Consider the following 19974-nt stretch of genomic DNA (forward strand, 5'->3'; position numbering starts at 1 on the left):
GCTACTAATCCTCACCTAACCCACTGTGATGCAACAACTGTTTTTCACTTGTTTTACCTTCCATTGTAAGCCAATTGAGGCTCTTATTGTAAAGTTATTATTTTTTATTTATGTGTCCGAAGCTACAAATACATTGAATCTGTTTCTAACTTCTAAACTATCAGTGACCCTCAATGGCTAGTTTTGGAAACTAGCTCCCTGCCTCATCTAAACCCACCTCATCCACACGGTTGACCTGGGGTAGCTGTTGACTCTGCCTTTCTTCCTTGTTATGTCATCCAACTACAACCATCTGCAATGGGTGCTCTATTTCATATCCCCACATTCCATGCCACAACATTCTATTTCTATATTCCATTAAAGAACATTACCCCATAACATACCCGCCTACCCTCACAAAAGGAAAACCCCCCCACATTCCCCTGTTAAAACTACACTGAACTATTTTCACTGTTAGTTGCATACATAGACTTTCACCCACCTGAGTGGGATAACATGTCTTGCTGCTTCTTACGGCATGGCTGCTGGGCAGTTTTTTGCCAACTTTTCCTTGACAATTGTTTAGGTTAGTTGCTGAGTCAAAACTCGACCTATCCTTCACTGAGGATTCCCTTACACTGGCTGTTGTGTGGGACGTGACCTCCTCACTATCTCTTCCCTTGTCCTGGATATATAAAATCTTCAGCTGAACACTTGGCCTGTCGGTCCATGGACCAAACATTCCCTCCCTCCATAATCACTTCTCAATTTTTCCCCAAATGTATTCATTTATGGCCTGAGAACCTTTCCCCCTGGTTCTTGCCACTAGCCTGTGATTTCACACAAAGACCTTCCCCACTTTCCAATCTTGTGATTTGACTTTGTTTGGCATCAAATTGGTCCTTGTAGGCAACCTGTGCTACCTGGATGGCTTGCTTAATGCTGCTCCGATCCACAGAAATGCAATTGGCTAACCCTATCGGAGTGGGACACAAATAATTCCCTGGCTCCCTTCCCTTCAGAGAAACAAACAGTGATATACCAGTCACTGAGTGAGGCATGGTGCGGTAAGCCCAGAACATATGCCTAATCTTCGGCTTCATAGTAACTTTACTTTCAATGCTAACTAGATACCTCCTTTGATCAGGCATTTTGCCCTCTCCACTAACCCATTGCCCCTGGTATGATACAACGCGGTCCTGGTGTGTTTCATGGCCACCCTGTACAAAAATGTCTTCATAGCCTCAGAGGTAAACCTCATTAACCCTCAGAATTTCCTATGGAAATCCCTCCATAAAAAACACTTTCCAAAAACCTGAACCTGATCATGTCACTAGTGGAAGCCTCCGGTGCAGGCCGCCACTCTAGTCATTAGGAATGATATTCTACAAGCAAAAAAATGTCCTTGACCCCCATCCCAAACCTTGAATTAAACCCAACATATCTATTGCCACCTTAATCCAGGGCCTCCAAGAAATTGGCACTGAAAGAAGAGGCGTCTTGTGGCAACCTTAGACTCGTTACTGGCTGAACAATCATGACACGCTCTATCTGCTACAATATCCATACATGGCCACCAAAACGTCTGTCAGAGTCTTATCTTAGTGAGGTTGTATTCCAGAAACTCCTCATGAGCCATTTCAGCAATTGCCATCATATGCGCAGTAGACGGTACGATCTTATTGTTCCCTCTCAACATTCTATCCATTATGCTAAGTTCATCCTTGATTTCAAACAAGGGCCACCAAACTTCCCATTTAGGGTGGACTTGTCTGGACCTCCTTAATGCACTGGTGCACATAGTCTTTCACTTCTGCTTGTACCCAAGCCTCTTCCAAAATGGCAGGGATATGATATGATAATTTATTTATATTGCGCTCGTACACAAGTGTTGAGGCCTATACTCGCCACTACCATATCTTCTGGTGAGTCGCCTCCCTCTGTTGTTTGAGGACCGGAAAAGCAAGATACATTCATGCATTTCTGATCTCAGGCAGGAGATATACCACTTCAAAATGAAAGGATTGCAGGCGCAAAACCATCTCGAAATTCGTGGAGATGCATTCTTCTACACTTTACAGAAATAATTGCGTGCTATTGGTCTGGTATGATCTAATTGGAAGTCTGTTGTCCATCAGATAAAATGTAGATTGGTGAATAGCCCAGTGCAGGGGGCAAACATTCAAGTGCCAAGCCAGTAGCCAGCCATATAGTCTCTGCCCACCTCAATTTCATGCATACTGTGAAGGCATCATGAGGGAAACGCATGCAACAGGTTCAAGTTGGTTCACAAAAGGCTTTATTTAAAGTAAATTGGGATGAAATAAGGCCTAACATGCGCTATGCTAAGGTGGGATTTCCCTACCTAAAGAAAACTAAGGATAGTCTGTGTCAGGAAGTCCAAATCAAATGTCTGTCTGCGTCCAAAACCTATACTTGCCCTCACAACTAACTGTATACAATGTGTAGGAATGGATTCATCAAAATGAATAGTGTTCAAAATAAAGTTCAGATCTTCTTCCCGCTCTTGGCTTGTAATCCGCTTTCCCTTCCCCAAGTTCAAAATGGTTCACAAGATACTGGGGATCCCTTCCCTAAGAGGTCATATCTTCTGTTTCTCTCAAAACAATAGTTTCTTGGGACTCTTCCCAGCTTCTTTAGATGTTGGCTCTTTTCACAAGTTCACACAGCCACTTCAATATCTTGTTTCAAAAGCACATATAAGGTTGCTACACAACTTAAACCTCTTTATGAATACTTTCAATGGCTTCTCCATATAGGGCCCTCAGTCTAGGCACAGCTGTCAGACCACACGTTCCACCCATTACAGGTCACACAACCGAGTCCCCTTTCTTGGCTTCTCCTGGTACTTGCCAATGTTTCCTGATAACGTGCAGGTCCTTGACCTCTTTTGGCTTTGGCCAATACTAGGTTTCTCATACCTTGCCCTTCTGGGTTTTATCTTGACCTTGCCAGTACTTATGCTTCACCAAATACAGTTTATAGTATCCGTTAATTACCAACCTTGCTTTCACTCCACTCACAAGTGCTCAAAAGTCGCTTTTGCCCTGCTTGGCATTCAAAAGTGTTTATAATAACTTTCCTTTTGTTATTCAAAAGTACTTGTAATGATTCTGCGGTATTGAATAATGACTTTCAATTCGTTCGTCATTGCTTTGTTAGATGTTCGAAAAGCACTTGTAAAGAGTTTTTGTTCAGCACTCAAAAGCATGCTCACTGCACCTTCGCCTGCCAGCCCGGTTCCTCTCACTCTCACCGGTCTGAGTTTATGGGGTTGGAAGGTCTCTGCCGCCACAGGTCTCTGCTGTGCCGTGTATTACCTCATTTTCCTCTCCCAGCGGCTCTTTGTGGCGCAGCTCCCCAGTGATGCTCCACTTGCAGGTCAGGATTCCTGTGACTGCTTGGCTCGGTCACGCCGGTCTCCCTCTCGCGGACTGCTACCGGCTTCCAGTACACCTTGGATTTGCTTCCTGCTGCATAAACTCTGCATTTGCACACAGGTCTCGAGCGCTCCCCTTGCCACAGTGCTGACCTGGAGTTGTTTTCCTGGCTGCTGCTTCGACCTCCACAGCTGACTCGGCCTTCATAGTTGACTACATTTCCCTTTTGATTCTGGCTTTTAAAGTTCCTGCCTTCACAAGTATGCCAAAAAGGACTAGACCGCTCACCATTAAGGCAGTAGTCCTGCTTCACTCGTGTTGTCCTCCTCCCCGTCTCAGTACTTGGTTGGGGTCGATATGTGTCTGAATTAATAAAATGAGGATGTGCTTTTCTAGTTATCCTTTTCTTCATCCCAGTAGCATACTGGTATGTTTTGGGGAAGGTTTTAGGGAAGGACCAGGGAAAGGGCTGACAAAACCCTAAAAGGCTTGGGGGGGGGGGATGGAGGGTTTGTTGTGAAAGAGAAATGGGGGGGGGGGCGGGGGAAGAGTACCATTTCTCACCTAAGGACTTCCTCTCCCCAAGTCTCCGCCTCCCAGGTGATCCTCCCTCACATACCCACCCGCAGAGTCAGGATCCAAAAGCGATGGACTTTCCTTGGCCACCCGAGAGGAGGCTACAGGGAGAACTTAAGTGAGGACGCCCTTGGGGCCCGAGAGGATAGCTCAGGGGAAACATGTTTGCCTTGGAGGATAGGCAAGGCATAGCAACACAGGTTTGAATGCCAGGTCTGCGCTTAGAAACTGGTCTCCAGTATTAAGCGCATTGTTAAAGAGCAATTATAATACACATAGCACACCATTTACTACAAGCCAATGGCTAGTGTTGAGCGCACATTTTGCACCGTGACCCAGTATACAGACAAAACCTCCCTTTCTATTACAGAATAGTGAACCTTTGCTTCCCCGAGCCAGGAAGTGAAAGCCCCAATACACTCCCCCATGGTATCTGAGCATTGTGTTAACATAGCTCAGAGACCCAGGTGACTGGCATAAACAGTGAGCATTGTGCGACAACCAGTGCAAAATTTGCTCTGAGTGGAGGCATTAGCAATGTCTGATTTAATGCAATTAGCATTGCTTTGCATTGGTCCGAACAAATAAATTGGACACCTTCCTGAGAAGGGCTTGGAGGGGAGTGGTTTTAATAGAAAATTCTTTTACACATTTGTGATGATACTCTGCCAAACCCCAAAACAAGTGCAACTGGTCCTTCTCAGTTGGAGCAGGAGCTAGACTGCTGGCATCAACCAAAGTTGCTCGAGTGCATACACCGCCTGCTAGCAACTGGTTGCCCAGGTACTTGCCCTCGCTCACACCTTAAATTTGCTTCTTGGTATGGTTATACCTGCCACTTGCAGGTATTCTAGCACTTGTTGAGTGTGCGATCATGATCAACAGTGACCTGTATGCTAGAAGGCTATCTAGAAAAACCACCATAGCAGGCAACCCTTCTAAAAAAGAAAAATCCATGATCCTCTGAGAGGTCAGCCCAAAAGGCATGCATCAAAATATAATCGATAGCATAGGTGTAATAAATGATGTCAAGTTGTTGGCATTGCTAGCTCAACTGTGTGGTACAAAGAAGACCGGTCCTTGATGCGAAATACACCAGCAGTGCCTTACTTTGCCAAAGTCTCTGTTGTAACAGATGCCGTCTACCCAAATGTTCCTTTTAAGGTCTCCCAAGTCAGTACAAACTCCCAGTTTACCATTAGCTTTGGCCACTAATACAACTGTGACCAACTGCTCTGAACTTTGCATCTTCTTACCATCCCATTCCAACATGGCGTCCAATTCTTGTCTTATGCCATCCCTCATGCTGTGTGGAACAGGACACACTTTATGGACCACCTGTGTGGTTCCCTCCTTGACTTCTATGTGACGCTCAGTCATATCCCTCCCAAATGATCTGAAAATATTTCTGGTACTATGGGTCCAGTTATCTGCCACCGCAAGACACTTACGGGGATCAGTGGCACAGGCCTCAATGCAAACGTGGAGTGCTCTTTGTTCCTTCTATCCAAATAGGGAAGATCCCTTCTTGGCCACAGAAATCCATGCCCTGCCCACTGTACTTTGTCTCCTAGAACCTCCCTATTAGCGCAATCTTCTCCTCACTGTAAGCCAAGCAATTGATAAATATTGGCAGACGATCGATAATGTCATTTTTCAGCAAAATATAAAAAGTTGACTTTGAGATAATGGTCCATTGGGTTTTGCGCTCTACCATCATAGCCATGTCCTATCCTCCAACCATGAACATTTCTAAGGGTCTTTTGCTCCTTTCCAGCACAGTCACCATATACATGCCTTATACCTACCCTCCTGGGTTGACGTTTCAGTATATTTAATTGTTCTCTGCAGCAGTCTTACTTCCTGCATCTCTGCAGATATGTGCAAAATGTATTTGTCCCTTACATCTGAGACATGTCACGCTCCTTGCAAGGCAAAATTGATTGTTTGCAAAGTATTTGGGACTGTCGCATCTGAAACATTTGCCATTTTGGAAATTGTCACTTGACTTGTTTTCAGAATTTGCGGTAGGTTTGGTGACAGACCTCAATCCTAGCCCCTTTATCCACTTTAATTTGCTTTACATATGTGTCAGTATGTTTGATCATGCCAGTAGACACTCTTGAATCTTTCAGCTATTTGTGCATCTGACTAGTTGATCTATGAGGGAAGAAGCTAGCTCTCCAAAAGTCACATGTGACTTAACCCTCAACGCTGTTATGTAATTTTGAACAGGTTCATTTTGTTCTTGTGTTCTAAAGAAAAATGTGTGTCTTTCAAACAAAGTATTAGTTCTGGGGTCAGAGTGGTTTTGAAATTCTTTTTAGCACCATTGTAAACTCATTGGTCACCAGCTCCTCCAATTGTCTATAGTGCAACCCTTAGTACCCACATTGTGTTAAAGTGTCACCTGTTTCTTTGTGTCAGAAAATGTCTCTCCTCTTACAACTATCGGGTAGGTGTAAAACAGTTTGATCCACCTCTACCACAAAATGGGAGATGGACCTGGTTCTAGGAGAAAAGGTGGAGGTGGAGTCCTAGCAGCTGCCACGGTCAAAGTATTGTGTGGGTGTGATTTACTGGAATTGTATTATACGGTCTTCCTTTGCACAATAATGATTATGTTATACAGTCTTCCTTTCTCTTTAAGCCATTGTTGAAGTTGTTTCAAACTTACAAAACGTCCTCTCGGAATTCACTTGAAAGCGTTGATAACCTTGCTTAGGAAGGGCACAAAGAATCTACAACATGTCTGCCATGTATCCTCTGTCATTCTGGGCTGCTCGTTTCCAGCTTAGGCACATGGAAGGTTATGCCCAACTTCTCAATCTTCTACAGCCCAGGTTGCCTGCCAAACACTTCAAAATACTTTGGACACACCACATACAAATCTTGCAGTCGATGCCTGCATGCACAAATCATTGTTGGCACTGGTGCACATCCACTGGGCCGGGGAATACATGAATCCACAACACTGGATGGTGATAAGCTCCTTATATGCAGCATTCTTATGGCAACCATCTACAACTGCTGCTCGGTTCCCTTCTCCATCATACCCCTCCACAAATTCTATGTCCCTATTTAATTAAAGAATATTTAACATTAGGAGTCAGTATGATGCCTGTAAGAATGAGTTTATTGGGAAGTGTAAAAATGTCCTTGCATGTGTCAGAGTTGGTGGGTTCTGTCAGGACCTTTTCTATGTCGCTTGGCAATTGGCTAAAGAGCCACCGTTTGCAATCAGCAGATCTGGGTCCATATCTATAGAGGTAGTGTGTTATAATAGCACCCTCATCCATAATATCTTGCCTTGGCCTTACCAGGAGCTCTGTAATCTTGGCTCAATGAGTTTCATGTTCTCCATTTTGAGAAATGTGTGGCTTCTCCATTTCTTCAATTCAATTGGCTGGTGACTTTGGAGTCATATCTGCCGGCTTTATTAGGGTGGCAAACATTTAAATTGCTTGGTGATATTGTTAGCCCCTTTCATCTGTAATGCATTTTGGTATACTCCATTTTCAATTTTTTGAAGTGGAGTAGTTTAAAATAAACCTTTACATTTCCTATATAATAATCATATGTAACAAACTATTTTAGGAAAAAGTATCACATGGAGAAATTGCACGTTTTTTAATGGCTCTTACACCGGAGGAATCCCTGTGCAGAGGAACTACACTGTGGAAGCAGGTGAGATGTTTTTTTCTTTTTGTTCCAACATTGCATTAGCTATGGTTGCCATTAGAAAATCAATTTGTTTACTACGAGAATCTGTTAAACATGTAAGCACTGAACCTATGGGTGTGTCTATTATAATTCTCTGTCCTTATGACACTGCTCCCAAGCCCATAATTACCCATGCTATTTTTCAGCCAGACCGGAAAGAAAAAATAGGTGGTGATGTTGCACTGATGTTTAAAAGGACTTGAACTGCAGGCATCATCTCTACCAAGCCTACACAGCTTTTGAATGATTAGAGATTAAACTGGAATCCTCTCCTTCCAAATCTACCAGGATGAGTATTATGTGCAACCTTCCAAATATAAGAAACTAGTTGTAGAACAATGCATTGACCACACTTTGCCACACAATTAATGTAAAGTACTGAAAATAAGTGGCTAGTCGATTTAAACCTTCTTTGGGAAGAAATCTCAGATGTCCTTCATTGAACAAAACCATCCCTCAAAAAAGGCTGTTATTGGCCTTGTTACTGGGAGGCAAGGCTCTATACTTACTGTGTACACAACATCTTATTGGTTAGATCATTTTATGTTTTTCATAATCTCAGTTTAAAGGTAAAATAAAATGTGTTGGTTAACTGAGAAAAGAATAAAATGTACTTTATAGAAAAACAAATCCAGGTTTTAGCTATCTCAAAACCGAACTTCTCAAATGTCCTCGATACAGCCCAAAAAACAAGTACATAATGCTGCTGCAGCGTCATACCAAAAGAATGGTTCCAGGAAAATAAATGACCTCAATCAGCCCATTCCCTGGCTCTCTGCAGCTAACAACGTAGACCATCTATGTGCATAATTTAAAGATGATGAGGGCGCTGGAGCGCAGCCAAGATGGTCGCTCTTGTGTGAGCTCCGGCAGCGCACCCAAAAGAATTCTGAAAAACAACGAATACGGGGGCCATCCACCCCGCCCCCCCCCCCACCGGTGTAGTGGTCGTTCAAAGGCAGAGCGCACCAGTGGCTGACCCCCCGACGGCAAGGGCAGCGACCGGGACTACACTTCAGGCTCGAGGCCTGGGAGAGGAGGAGCCCGCACAGAAAGCGTCCAGCCGCGGCCTCAGCAGACGCGGGGCCGCGGAGAGACGAGCCGGCGCGGTCCTGTGGCCGAGGCAAACATCCCTCGAGGTCGCGGTGACAAGACCCGCAGCCTCCCGAGCACCCCCCGAGGAGACCCACATTAGCCGCACAGCAGCCCGAAACGTCCGCGCTGAAGAGCGGGCCTGAGGAGCGGGTCCGGCGGCGATCGACCCCCACATCAGCCCATGGGGAGGAGGCCACGCTGAGCGGCCCCCACCAGTGGAGCCCACGCTTCCTGACATCACCCGACGGCCGGGAGGCCCCCCCCCCCGCACCAGCACGCGTGGACACAATCTGAAGACGGCAGCAGCACACCAGGTGACTCACCCCCGGCCCGACAGTGGTTTATGGGAAAGGGAACACTGTGCCCTGAGAAAAGCACAAGAACAGGGCGGGGGCCACCGCGGGACGTCTCCTCCACTTCCAGCCACATAGCTCCCACAGTGGGAACCGGACACTACAAACACACTAGGGCCCAGCCGAATTCCTAGAGCTGCACCAACCGGGAAGGCTCCAAAATCACACCCAGGATAAATGGGTTCCCCCGCAGAGCCCACCGAGTCCCCACGAGAGCGGGGCATAGGGGGACTGCAATCAATAAACACCCCCCAGAGACCAGATAATTGGGCGAAAGCCAGCAAAGCGACGGGTGATACCCCCCCCCACTCAAAGCCACACCACAGGAACCCCTGCAAGAGCCACGAATCACAAACGGGGCCAATAAACCCCCATGAGGGAAGCAATTAAGGGGCGAAAAACCACAGTTGATCCGGATACACAGCGACACCGCCAGGATGGGAAAATCGGATAAATCCCAGAGGAAACTGACGTTTGGGACAGGGACCATTGTCAAAACCCCAAAAGCAAATGAGAGACAGGAGAGTCCATGCACTCAGACGACGACCCCGCTCAATCCACCGACATCAGAGAAATTCTGCTTGACCTAAAAGCAGGGATAGGCAACATCGACAGCAAACTCGACTCCCTGTCCACCAAAGTAGATCAGCTACAGCATCGCTTAGACAAACGTGCGGAGAGACTAGACACTGCCGAACAACGAATCTCCAATGTGAAAGACAACATATCCTCCATGTCCACCAAGGTATCAACACTTGAAACACAAATTAAAGCCGTCATGCCCAAAAACGAAGACCTCGAAGGGCGATCACGCCGAAACATTAGGATCCTTGGGGTGAGGGAACAGCAAAACACGAGGAAAATGGAGGACTTCGTGGAATCCCTATGTAAAAACCTATTTGGAAGCCCCGCACTGTCCAACATGTTCGTGGTAGAAAGGGCCCACAGGGTCCCAACTAACCGACCCATTCCCGGGACAGCTCCTCGCCCAATAATAGCAAAACTACAAAACTACTCAACTTTAAAGCCAGGGACACGATCCTCTGCTTAGCAAGAGAGAAAGGGAAACTACAACACGCGGAGATGACATCCAATTCTTTCCCGATTTCTCGCCCTCAGTCCAGGCGATACGCAGAACATTCACAGGAGTAAAGCGCCGGTTGCAGGACAACAATCTGTTATACTCCATGCTCTACCCAGCCAAACTGCGAATTCAACTCAACGGCAAATCACAATTTTTCAACACACCCGAAGAGGCGAATTCATTCCTCGATAAGCTGGGGTGCAAATAACATGTCTGCAACCCAAGAACACGGAGGAGAGACCGAGGGGACAGAGACCCGCCATGATACCCACTTACACCCATCAGCAGGCCACGCTACACTATCCAAACGAATCCCCCGGATCCCGTATTCACGTTAGACCACAGGGTGCGCTGGACCTTGGAAGTTCCCTAGCGCCCCAAAAGCAGCTTTGTTATGGTTTTGAAACTTTGGGTGGGGAAATACGACGGGCGAGTTGGGGGTTGCCCGTGTTCGGGAGGGAAACGGTTTAATGTTATGGAAGAGTGCTTATCTGGGGACCGCACCCCCTGCCACCCCTGCCACCGCCAGGGACCGTCCAGCGGATATACCAAAGCCAGCTCCTGCTCTGAAAAGGGAAAGCTCAAGCACAGCTCTGAGGAGACATGGCCCACCAAGATGGAACGGTAACTCACCCCAAGGGGCTGTCATAGATTCTTCGCATCGTACTCCATATACACCAGAGAAGTGGCAATCCTGATACATAAATCCCTGAAATTCAAACTACTTGCCGTTATAAATGACGAAGAGGGGAGGTCACTCCTGGTGCACGGGATCCTGGAAAATGTAGAATTCATCATCATAAACTCCTACGGACCGAACACGGACGGATACAAGAACTTTGATTGGGTAATGACGCACCTGGGTGAAACGGGACCAGCAACAATCCTATGGGCAGGTGACATGAACACTGCACTTGACCCACAGCAGGACAGATCACACCCGACAACCCTCTCAAAAGCAGCCCTTCAGGTTCTTGAGATATGCAAAGCATACAATCTGGTAGATGTCTGGAGACGACAACACGCGATAACCAGAGACTACACATTCCACTCCTGGGTCCAAAAAACCAGCTCCCGCCTGGACTACATGCTGGTTTCCGCTCACAGCCAGGTTCAGGGGACAAACAGCCAAATACTGCCTAGGTCGCTATCAGACCACTCTGCGGTCAGTGTGGAGTGCACCCCACCAGACCCATCGGAAGGGAGAAGACACTGGAGGTTCAAACCTGGATCCCTGCAGGACCAGGTATTCGCTGATGAACTCCACACAGTGATTATATCCTTCCTAGAGATCAACAAAGGCTCTGTGCCATCGGCCGGAACCCTGTGGGAATCCCTGAAATGTTACGTCAGAGGGATGTGTTTGACCAAAGAACAACGAATCCTGAAGCTCATCAGACGTGAACTGTCCTCGAGCGAGACCCGCCTGAAAGAGCTCCAACATCTACAAACCACCTCACCAGAGCCACCAGTGCTAGCCTCATTGAAAGAAGAGCTTGATAAATTCAGAGCAGCAGCAGACCGCGAACTGAAATTTCTATCACACGGCCACCGTATCCGTCAATACGGAGAAGGGCCAAAAGCCAGGCGCCCTCCTCACGAGGCTGATGGCGGCGGATCGAAAACCCACACAGATCGAGCAGATCCGGAACCCCCAGGGCGCCCTAGTACATCCCGACAAAGAAATAGCTGAAACTTTCCGCACCTATTATCAAGAGTTGTACAAAACTAACTTCACTGCCACCCAAGAAGAACTGGCACACTACCTAGCCAATATTGAACTATATTGGGTGGAAGCCATGCTGAGGGAACCCCTAAACGCACCGATCTCCTCAGAGATCATCCAAGTCATTAAAGACCTCCCAAACACTAAGGCGCCTGGTCCCGATGGACTAATAGGCGAGTTCTACAAAGCGTTCGCACCCATCCTCGCCCCAGTACTGTTGCATGTCTTTGAGGAGGCACTAGAGACCGGCTCACTACCCCCGACCCTCCGAGAGGCAAACATGATACTATTACACAAAGCCAACAAACCCCCAGAAGAGTGTGGCTCATACAGACCAATATCACTTATAAACCTGGACAATAAAATATTAGCTAAAATCCTGGCCTCCAGACTCATTCCCCTGATGCCCGCGCTGGTACTTGCAGACCATGCCGGGTTTATACCAGGACGCAACACATCATTTGGGATCAGACACATGTTCGGAGTCATGGAGGCTCTAGACCCCTCCCGCCAAGCAGTGGCGGTCCTTCTGGACGCAGAGAAAGCTTTCGACTCCATCGAATGGCCTTTTCTCTTTGAAGTCCTCCAGAGAATGGGCTTGGGAAAGAGATCCCTCCAGCTAACTGCCCTCCTGTATAACCAACCCCGTTCACACATAATTTTGGGAAAAACTAAATCGGCGGCAATAGAACTCCAGCGGGGAACAAGACAGGGGTGCCCACTATCAGCCCTGCTTTTTGCTGTGGTGATGGAACCCCTTGCCTCAGATCTCCGAGCCAGACACATACAAAGGGGCCTAACCTTCGGCCCTCACAAACTAATAATCTCCCTGTATGCAGATGACATCGCCCTTTAAATACACAACCCGACAATACATATGAATCCAGTAATACGGGATATAATAACATTTGGTAACTTCTCCGGACTAAAAATTAACCATAGCAAATCCATTGTATTCCCATTCACCCCAGAGACCCAAGAATTCCAGGATGACTTCGGTTTCAAATGGGAACACACGAACGTCCGCTATTTAGGTATCCAAATGGCCATAGACCATCAAACTCTTTTCCAAGACAATTATGGCAAAGTATTCCAAGCACTACAAGGCAAAATCGAAAGATGGAAATCACTACCACTCACCCTATGGGGCCGGGTGTCGATAGTAAAAATGGTAATACTTCCCAAACTCCTCTATCTCTTTGTAAACATGCTCCTACTAGTACCTAAAAAGCATCTCCAACACCTGAAGAGCATGGTCTTGGAACTTCTATGGGCGGGCAAACCAGCCAGAATCGCCTATAAGTCACTAATCAGCCCGTTAAAAAAGGCGGAATAGCACTCTCGGATGTAGAACGCTACTACTGGGCAGCGCAAGCCCAATTCTTGGGCCACTGGTACACCGCTCACTTCGTCCGCCCCCATGTTCAGCTATAGCGAGCCCTCGGATCTCCTAACCTGCTCAGAGCAGTCATCTTTGGCCAGACACACACCCCATGCGACACACTAAACACGGTCCTCTCCACCTTAGCAATATGGAAAAAAATCGCACAGCAATGTAATATTCAGACCAGGTTCTCCCCCCTTCTCCCGATAAAATTCCCGATAAAATTCATCCCGGGTATTCCCCTGACCAATGAGAAAGTTGACCTCAACTGGGCCGAAAAGCTAAACTTAAAAACCATGGGTGATCTCTTTATCGAAGGAAACTTCCTCACCCCCCAACAGGCCAAACACTGCGGGGCCTCCACCGCCCTAGACACGTTTATTTACTTCTGTCTTAGAGGCGCCCTGCAAACCAGATTGCCCTCGTTCCCGCAACAGCCCGCAACATGGCAACTGCTACATGGAGTCCTCCAATCACAAAGGGAAGGCAGACTGGTTTCGATGCTATACAAATCGCTAATAATAGACACAGTCCCAAACCCGACAACACCTAAAGCGAGGTGGGAAATGGCCCTCCAGAGCACAATCCCAGATGAAGAATGGGAATACATTCTAGCACAAACCCAGAAGGTATAACTAAATACAAGATACAAACTAATAAATCTTAAATGTATTCATCAAGCATACCACACCCCCGCTGAAATCCACCACTATCACCCCTTGACCCCCTCACAATGCGGTCGAGGTGGTGCACCATCGGCGGACTTCCTCGCATGGTTATGCACATCAATTCATCAATTCTGGGAAATGATACTGGAAAAGACAGCTGCAATGGTAAGCATGCCCATAGAACCTGACCCCAAGATCACACTCCTGGGACTCACTAAACACTTCCCCATGCTAACACGCAAACTAGGAGGGCTACTACTACTACTGGCACGCAGGAGGATCGCAATGTCATGAGAAAAGGACCTGAACCAACTGTACAACAATGGCTGCAAGACATAGCATATTGCCAGGACACAGAATCAACCTAGGTCAAGCTACTACCCCTGCATGCTCGACCTCCAGACATTTGGGGCCCATACATTGCTTATCGGCTATCCACGGGAAGCACTGACTCCTCAAGAGCCACATCCCCAGAGCATGAGCAAAACCACACGGACATACACCCCAATCTGAGCACAGCAGCCAACTGTTAACCGCTAATGGCTTAACTTAAGGGCGTCCTGGTGGGTGCCGGGGAGGGGGGTGTGGGGGGGGCGGCGGGACATGAAGCACTAGTTACTTCCAAGTTTATGTTTACAATATATGTTTTGTTTATTGTACAAATACCAAAAATAAAGTTTAAAGATGATGGAACAAATCCCTCCAGTAAAGCCTACTGGCCATAAGAGGTGCCAGAAAGAACCACAAAAATAACATAACCATCACAACATCCCACCCTAAAACCCAAATTAACTTGGTAAAACACAGACTGAGTTCAAAAACTTTCAAGTGGTGTGACAGTCATTTTACTTGAGCAAACCCCACTAGTACCAGAATTAGTGGTCCGTCGGGATGTTTTCTGGTAGGGTTGAAGAAGTGAACTAGGGACTAAATGCTCCAACCTTGACTAAGTGGGCTGGGGACGCGACCAAGTGACTCTGAGAACAGCAGGTAGGTGTCAGGGAATCTGTTGAACCTTAATATAGGAGCAGTGGATCTCCAAGAGGAGGAGTGCAGGGGTTAAAGAGGAGAACCTAATAAAATACACTTCTACTTGAGCTGGAATGCTACGGCTGTGGGTGAGGTTTCCTTGTCCCAAAAGATATGACAAACTTGATGGGCCCAGCGGTAGAGTGCTCCCTGTAATTTGAGAGTAGGGATGTGTGTAGATGCACCACTGTAGAGAACGGGGGAGTGAGGGAGGGTGGTGGCACCAAAGCATGGAGATGCCAGCAGGGTCCCCTGGTCACAGTTTCCATGGGGCTTTAGTGCCTGACTTGCTGGGTATTCCTTTGGGCAGTTGGCTGGATTTTGCCAGGAAGTGTGATCTCTTTATGGCCTGGTCGACATGGTTTCACCTGGCAAATCTTGCAAACAAGTTCCTGATCTTTTCTGGTGGAGCTCAGGAACATCAGCAGTTCAATGCTGCGCTAAGCCCCTGTGTATTTACCTGCAAGCATGCGTACTACATGATGAGCATCATTGGAATATAACAGATAGAATCGGGATCGCAAGGCAGCACCAGTTCCAGTATTGCGTATTGATTCATTTGGGATACATCTTCTGTTAGACTTCAAAATGGCAGATGCAGTATTTAAATGCTCAGCTACGGAGCCAAACCTCCCAATTACTATCAATCCAAAGGTAGGGCAAATGAATGCCCGTATGTTCGCTCGTCAGGGAAACGGTTTCAACTGGGAACACAGAAAAGGTTACACTTGGAAAACAAGCAAGATCTAGGCCTGTTGGATCTAGTGCGAGTGAAAATAACTACCAGCTGGAGAATATTGAAACTAAACTGAAGAAAGAGCGCTCTGATGAAATGATTTCTGCCCTACAGGATTACACAAATGATCATGGGCCTAAATGGCCCACTGAGCCCTCACACTGCCACAAACCAAGAGCAAACACAATCATAAAGGTAAAACAAGCGCAGTTAAGAGATATACTTTGCCTTTTGTGATAACGTGGTCAGAGGGAAGGCTATGCTCTTAAGAGGGATGGAAATGTGAATCAGTCGCATCCGAAACAACAAAGCATAATAGTAAAAAATAATGTAAATGTTCCAATATGTTTTTATCAAAAAAGATATCATTTTTTTAAAAATACACCATCTGCAAAATAACTAAATAGAAGAACACTTGTGGAAGGAACAGCTAGTAAGTAAAGCTAGCACAATCGAGCACTCTGAGTAATGAATCAGGGGTGTAAGGCAAGTAATAACCACAATGTACTCGACAAAGGATATCTTTCTTAAAGGTAAGAAGCAATTTAGTAACCAAACCTGTCTCTGGGGCCCGGAACTAAACCCAGCTGGTACCTTCTAAGGGTTTTTGGAGGTTTGACAGCATCAAACCAGGCTTGTTAGTGCTGTTCTACGAGTTGGAATCTGTTTTGGTTGTGTCTGCAGCGTTGTTAAGATGGGGAGAAGGCATTGAGTTGGGGTGAGCTGAATTTTGTTGCCCCTCAAAGAGATGCAGATCGTGAGGGCAACCGTGGATTTATCAGTGAAGCGGATGATGACTGGATGCATGGTTCTAGTCGAGGAGCTGGAGTGCAATGCTCGCAGTTCAAAAGCTCCCCCAGGGTGTGATCGACTGCTGCGGAAGATCTGCAGCAAAGATGCTGGCGGTTTGAAGACGGCGGGTGCAATGATGAGCTTCAGGTTCAAGCTGGGGCAACAACGCACTCAACTAGCGCAGGGCGCCTCCGTACTAGTTTGAAGGTGCCGTTCGGAAGCTACTGTCATATTGCTCAAGATCAGGTAAGGGAGCGGTGTTGAGCTAGGTTCGAACAGGGTCTTGTGTTACAGTTCCACTGGATCAGTTCAATGACACGCTTGCAGAGCTGCGGATCGTAGGGGCCTCCAGGGTCAGTTTTATGGTTGGTTCGATGCTGGAGACTGGATAAACAGTTTGTTTCCAGCGCCTCGATGCAGCATTTGATGATTGAGGCTCAATGGACCCACCAGTGTTGGTTCCACTGGTAATCTGCAGCGAAGATGCTGGCGGGTCGAAGGCAGTAGATCAATTGATAAGAGTGTCGTTCAAGCTAAGACAACAACGTGCTCGGCTAGTGCAGTACGGTGGCAAACTGGTTTCAACAATCGGGCCGGCGGTTTGAAGTGCAGCACCAGTAGCGGCTCCGCAGGGTCCTGTGGGTCCAATGGCATTGAACAGGCCTTTAATTGGTTCGACTGTAGGAACAAAGGTTTCCTGGCTGTGTTCGTCCTCTAGTTGCTGTGAGTCCCAATCCAGGGGCTCGATGAAAAGTTTTGGGTCTTGACCTTGTTATCCCAAGCATTAGCGAGGGGGCTGGTCCACAACGGCAGGTGGTATAGAAATAAACGATTGTGACTGCACACCTTACATTCAAAAGAAGTTAATAGAACAGCAGTTAGCATATCTTGGGTGCAGAGGGGGTAGCACAACCTTGACACAAGGTTGGAAAAAGAAGGGAACAGAAATTTGTATCCATACCCAATTGCAGGTGGCCTACAACACCGTAAGGTCTGTGGTACTTTTGTGGCTGACAGACAGGCAGGTCTTGACCCAACAGTAGGTCACCCTTAATGGTCCAAGGGAATGGTTAAGGGACAGGGCTCATCTCTGCCTTGGACACTCAGCCTTCACCTCTCTGGCCGAGGACTTTGAAGAGATCAATTCTCCCAACAGAGGTCCATTGAAAACTCAGGTTAATGTTCGAGAGTGAATCAAAGTGGTGTGAGATCCCCCCCATACTCCCATCCTGTGGAGTAGCGGTTGTCTGCTAAGCGTGTTTCCTACTTCTACAAAGGAACAAAGAGAGGCAATCCCTGCGAGAGTACAGGTCCAGCCTGTCTGGTGAGAATACACACTTTCCCACAGCTGAGCATGGGCTCACTGGGCAGACTAGTGGCTGTCATAATTATGAGAATACCATCCACCATACCATAACTCTGGTATGGCTTACATTTAAAGATTATTCTGCCACCAGGAGGTAGATTCCTAATTTTAAAATGCTTGGCTTCGAGGGTGTCACATCTGGCCTTTAGGGCTGTAATCCTGTCCGTGCCTGCCCCGATTCAAAGTTTTGCTCGTAGATAGTGGTTTCTATCTCCTCGGTCCTGGCCTCAATTTCCCCCACTCTTGTCCAGGGATGTGATTTTGCTTTTGAGTTCGTCCGTCCCCCTTTGGTATTCCTTAGTAATTGCTGTGAGGAGGTCTTCCATGTCAGCTTTAGTGACTGCTTGCGCCGTCGGCACCTCCGGGGCAGAGCCTGGTATGGCGCCTTCATTGCGCTCCCCTTTTTTTGCTTTCTCAGCCATTGGTGTGGTGAGTGGGGCTGCAATGTCTGTTTGCTTCGCTGGTTTAGGGTTCCTGGACATTGTGGCGCGCGGTGAGGACTCTGGCCCGATGGGACCCCAGTGGGCTTGTGTTAGCGACTCAGGTCGTTTGTTGCCGCCTTACAAGGTGCTGGCCGCAGGGCGGATTAGTTTGGGTTGCCCGAGGGCTGGGTGCGCCCCCCCGGAGATCACGTTTACTGAAACACTCTTGGGCCGCAGGCCCCCCAGCTCCACCTCTGGCAACAGGTCTATGCGGGTCCGTACGGTGTGGACCCCGTGGGGGAGTGCCTCTTGCTGGGTTGGTTGGACCCTCCACTCGCGTGTGGGGGTAAGAGCGCTTAACTTGGTGGGTATGTCTGGCCTGTTTCCCAACCAACCGGGTTCCTCGTTTTCCCACGGGTGGTGTGGGAGTCCACAGATAGTGCAATGTTATTATGGCGCCCCCATGGGTTCCTGCCAGGGTCTCCCCTGGTCTATATTGCTGGCAATAATGCCCTTGTCAGGGCAATAATCCACCGCTGGAGGTTAGGTTATGTGTCCGCTCCGGTGCGGCAGGTGCCGCCTTACCTTCCGCCAAGGGTGTGGGTCTGTGCTTCTGTTGCTGCGTGGCTTATGAGGGGAGGGCAGCTGGCTACCGCCACCCTGGCACTTGGGCTGGCTGCTAAGGTTCTGGGGCTGGCTGCTTGGTAGGGGTTCGAGGGCCGGGGCGTGGTGAAGGAGGGATGCGGCCTGAGTGGGAGCTGCGGATGACCGTGGAAGTCGCGTTGTGCCCGGGTCCCGGCCGGGCTCTGGCGAACTCTGTTCCCCTGGTCCGGCGGCGGCTGCACCCGGTGTTGTAGGGCCCCTCGCCGCACCCTCCGCGCTTAGATGAGAGACCCCACTGGCTCTCCGCTGCTGCGTGTCTGGATGTGAGTCCCTGGGACCGGGGCGGGTTGCTCGGGGCCCAACACCCCTGCCTCTGCCTGGAGGGGACTGAGGGGCTCGTGTGAGAGGACCCCCGCCGGGCCGACTTGCAGTTTGCAGTGGTTGTTGGGGTCGGGCCGCGTCAGGGGTGCCAGCCGCCGAGCCCCTCCGCCGAGCCCAGAACAGCAAACATCGCGGAGTGGGGCCGGCGCGGGGGGGGGGCTGCCACCGCCCGCCCTCAGGCACGCTTCGCTGGCTTGGATCTTCCTTGGCTAAGTGGGAGGGAGGTCCATGCAGGAGGGCACTCGGTCCGGTAGTCGATGGGGCTAGGCTTTCCGGCAGCTTTGCATCGTCGGCTCAAGTGCTGTGGGGCATATCGTCGGGTCTCAGGTTGCTTGTCAGTGTTTTAGGTTAAAGGGTCCCAAGAGCCTCGCAGAATCTTGTGGTCGGCGGTCCGTGTCTCACAGACTGCACTCGGGGATGACCGCCATTTTGAGGACGGGGGTCGGCGCCGTTTTCTGCTCCACAGCGGGCACCTCCAGAACTCGGGCACCCCTCGGCGTTGGACCTCAGAAAGTGGCTGCTATGCTCACAAACATTTCCGCATCAGGATGCGCTGCTTTTTACTGGGTAGGTCGCGTTAACACTGGGGCATTTTTGCTGGATGCGTGGACACGGCTGGGAGCTCTCACTGAGCCAGTCTGTCCGCCATGGCTTCC

General features: G+C 48.4%; 1 protein-coding gene across 6 annotated transcripts in view; it reads left to right on the plus strand.

Annotated features, from left to right (window-relative positions):
* The window catches only part of TARBP1 (TAR (HIV-1) RNA binding protein 1), a 2688190-nt gene that overhangs the window by 961183 nt on the left and 1707033 nt on the right, over window positions 1-19974 (plus strand). For all 6 annotated transcript variants that reach the window (XM_069607367.1, XM_069607363.1, XM_069607366.1 and 3 more), the window contains exon 9: window positions 7554-7643. In XM_069607367.1, the coding sequence (XP_069463468.1) occupies window positions 7554-7643 (90 nt within the window). The remainder of the gene's footprint in view (window positions 1-7553; window positions 7644-19974) is intronic.

Source organism: Ambystoma mexicanum, chromosome 4q, assembly GCF_040938575.1.
Source record: "Ambystoma mexicanum isolate Mex_15411 chromosome 4q, UKY_AmexF1_1, whole genome shotgun sequence".
NCBI lineage: Eukaryota > Metazoa > Chordata > Amphibia > Caudata > Ambystomatidae > Ambystoma > Ambystoma mexicanum.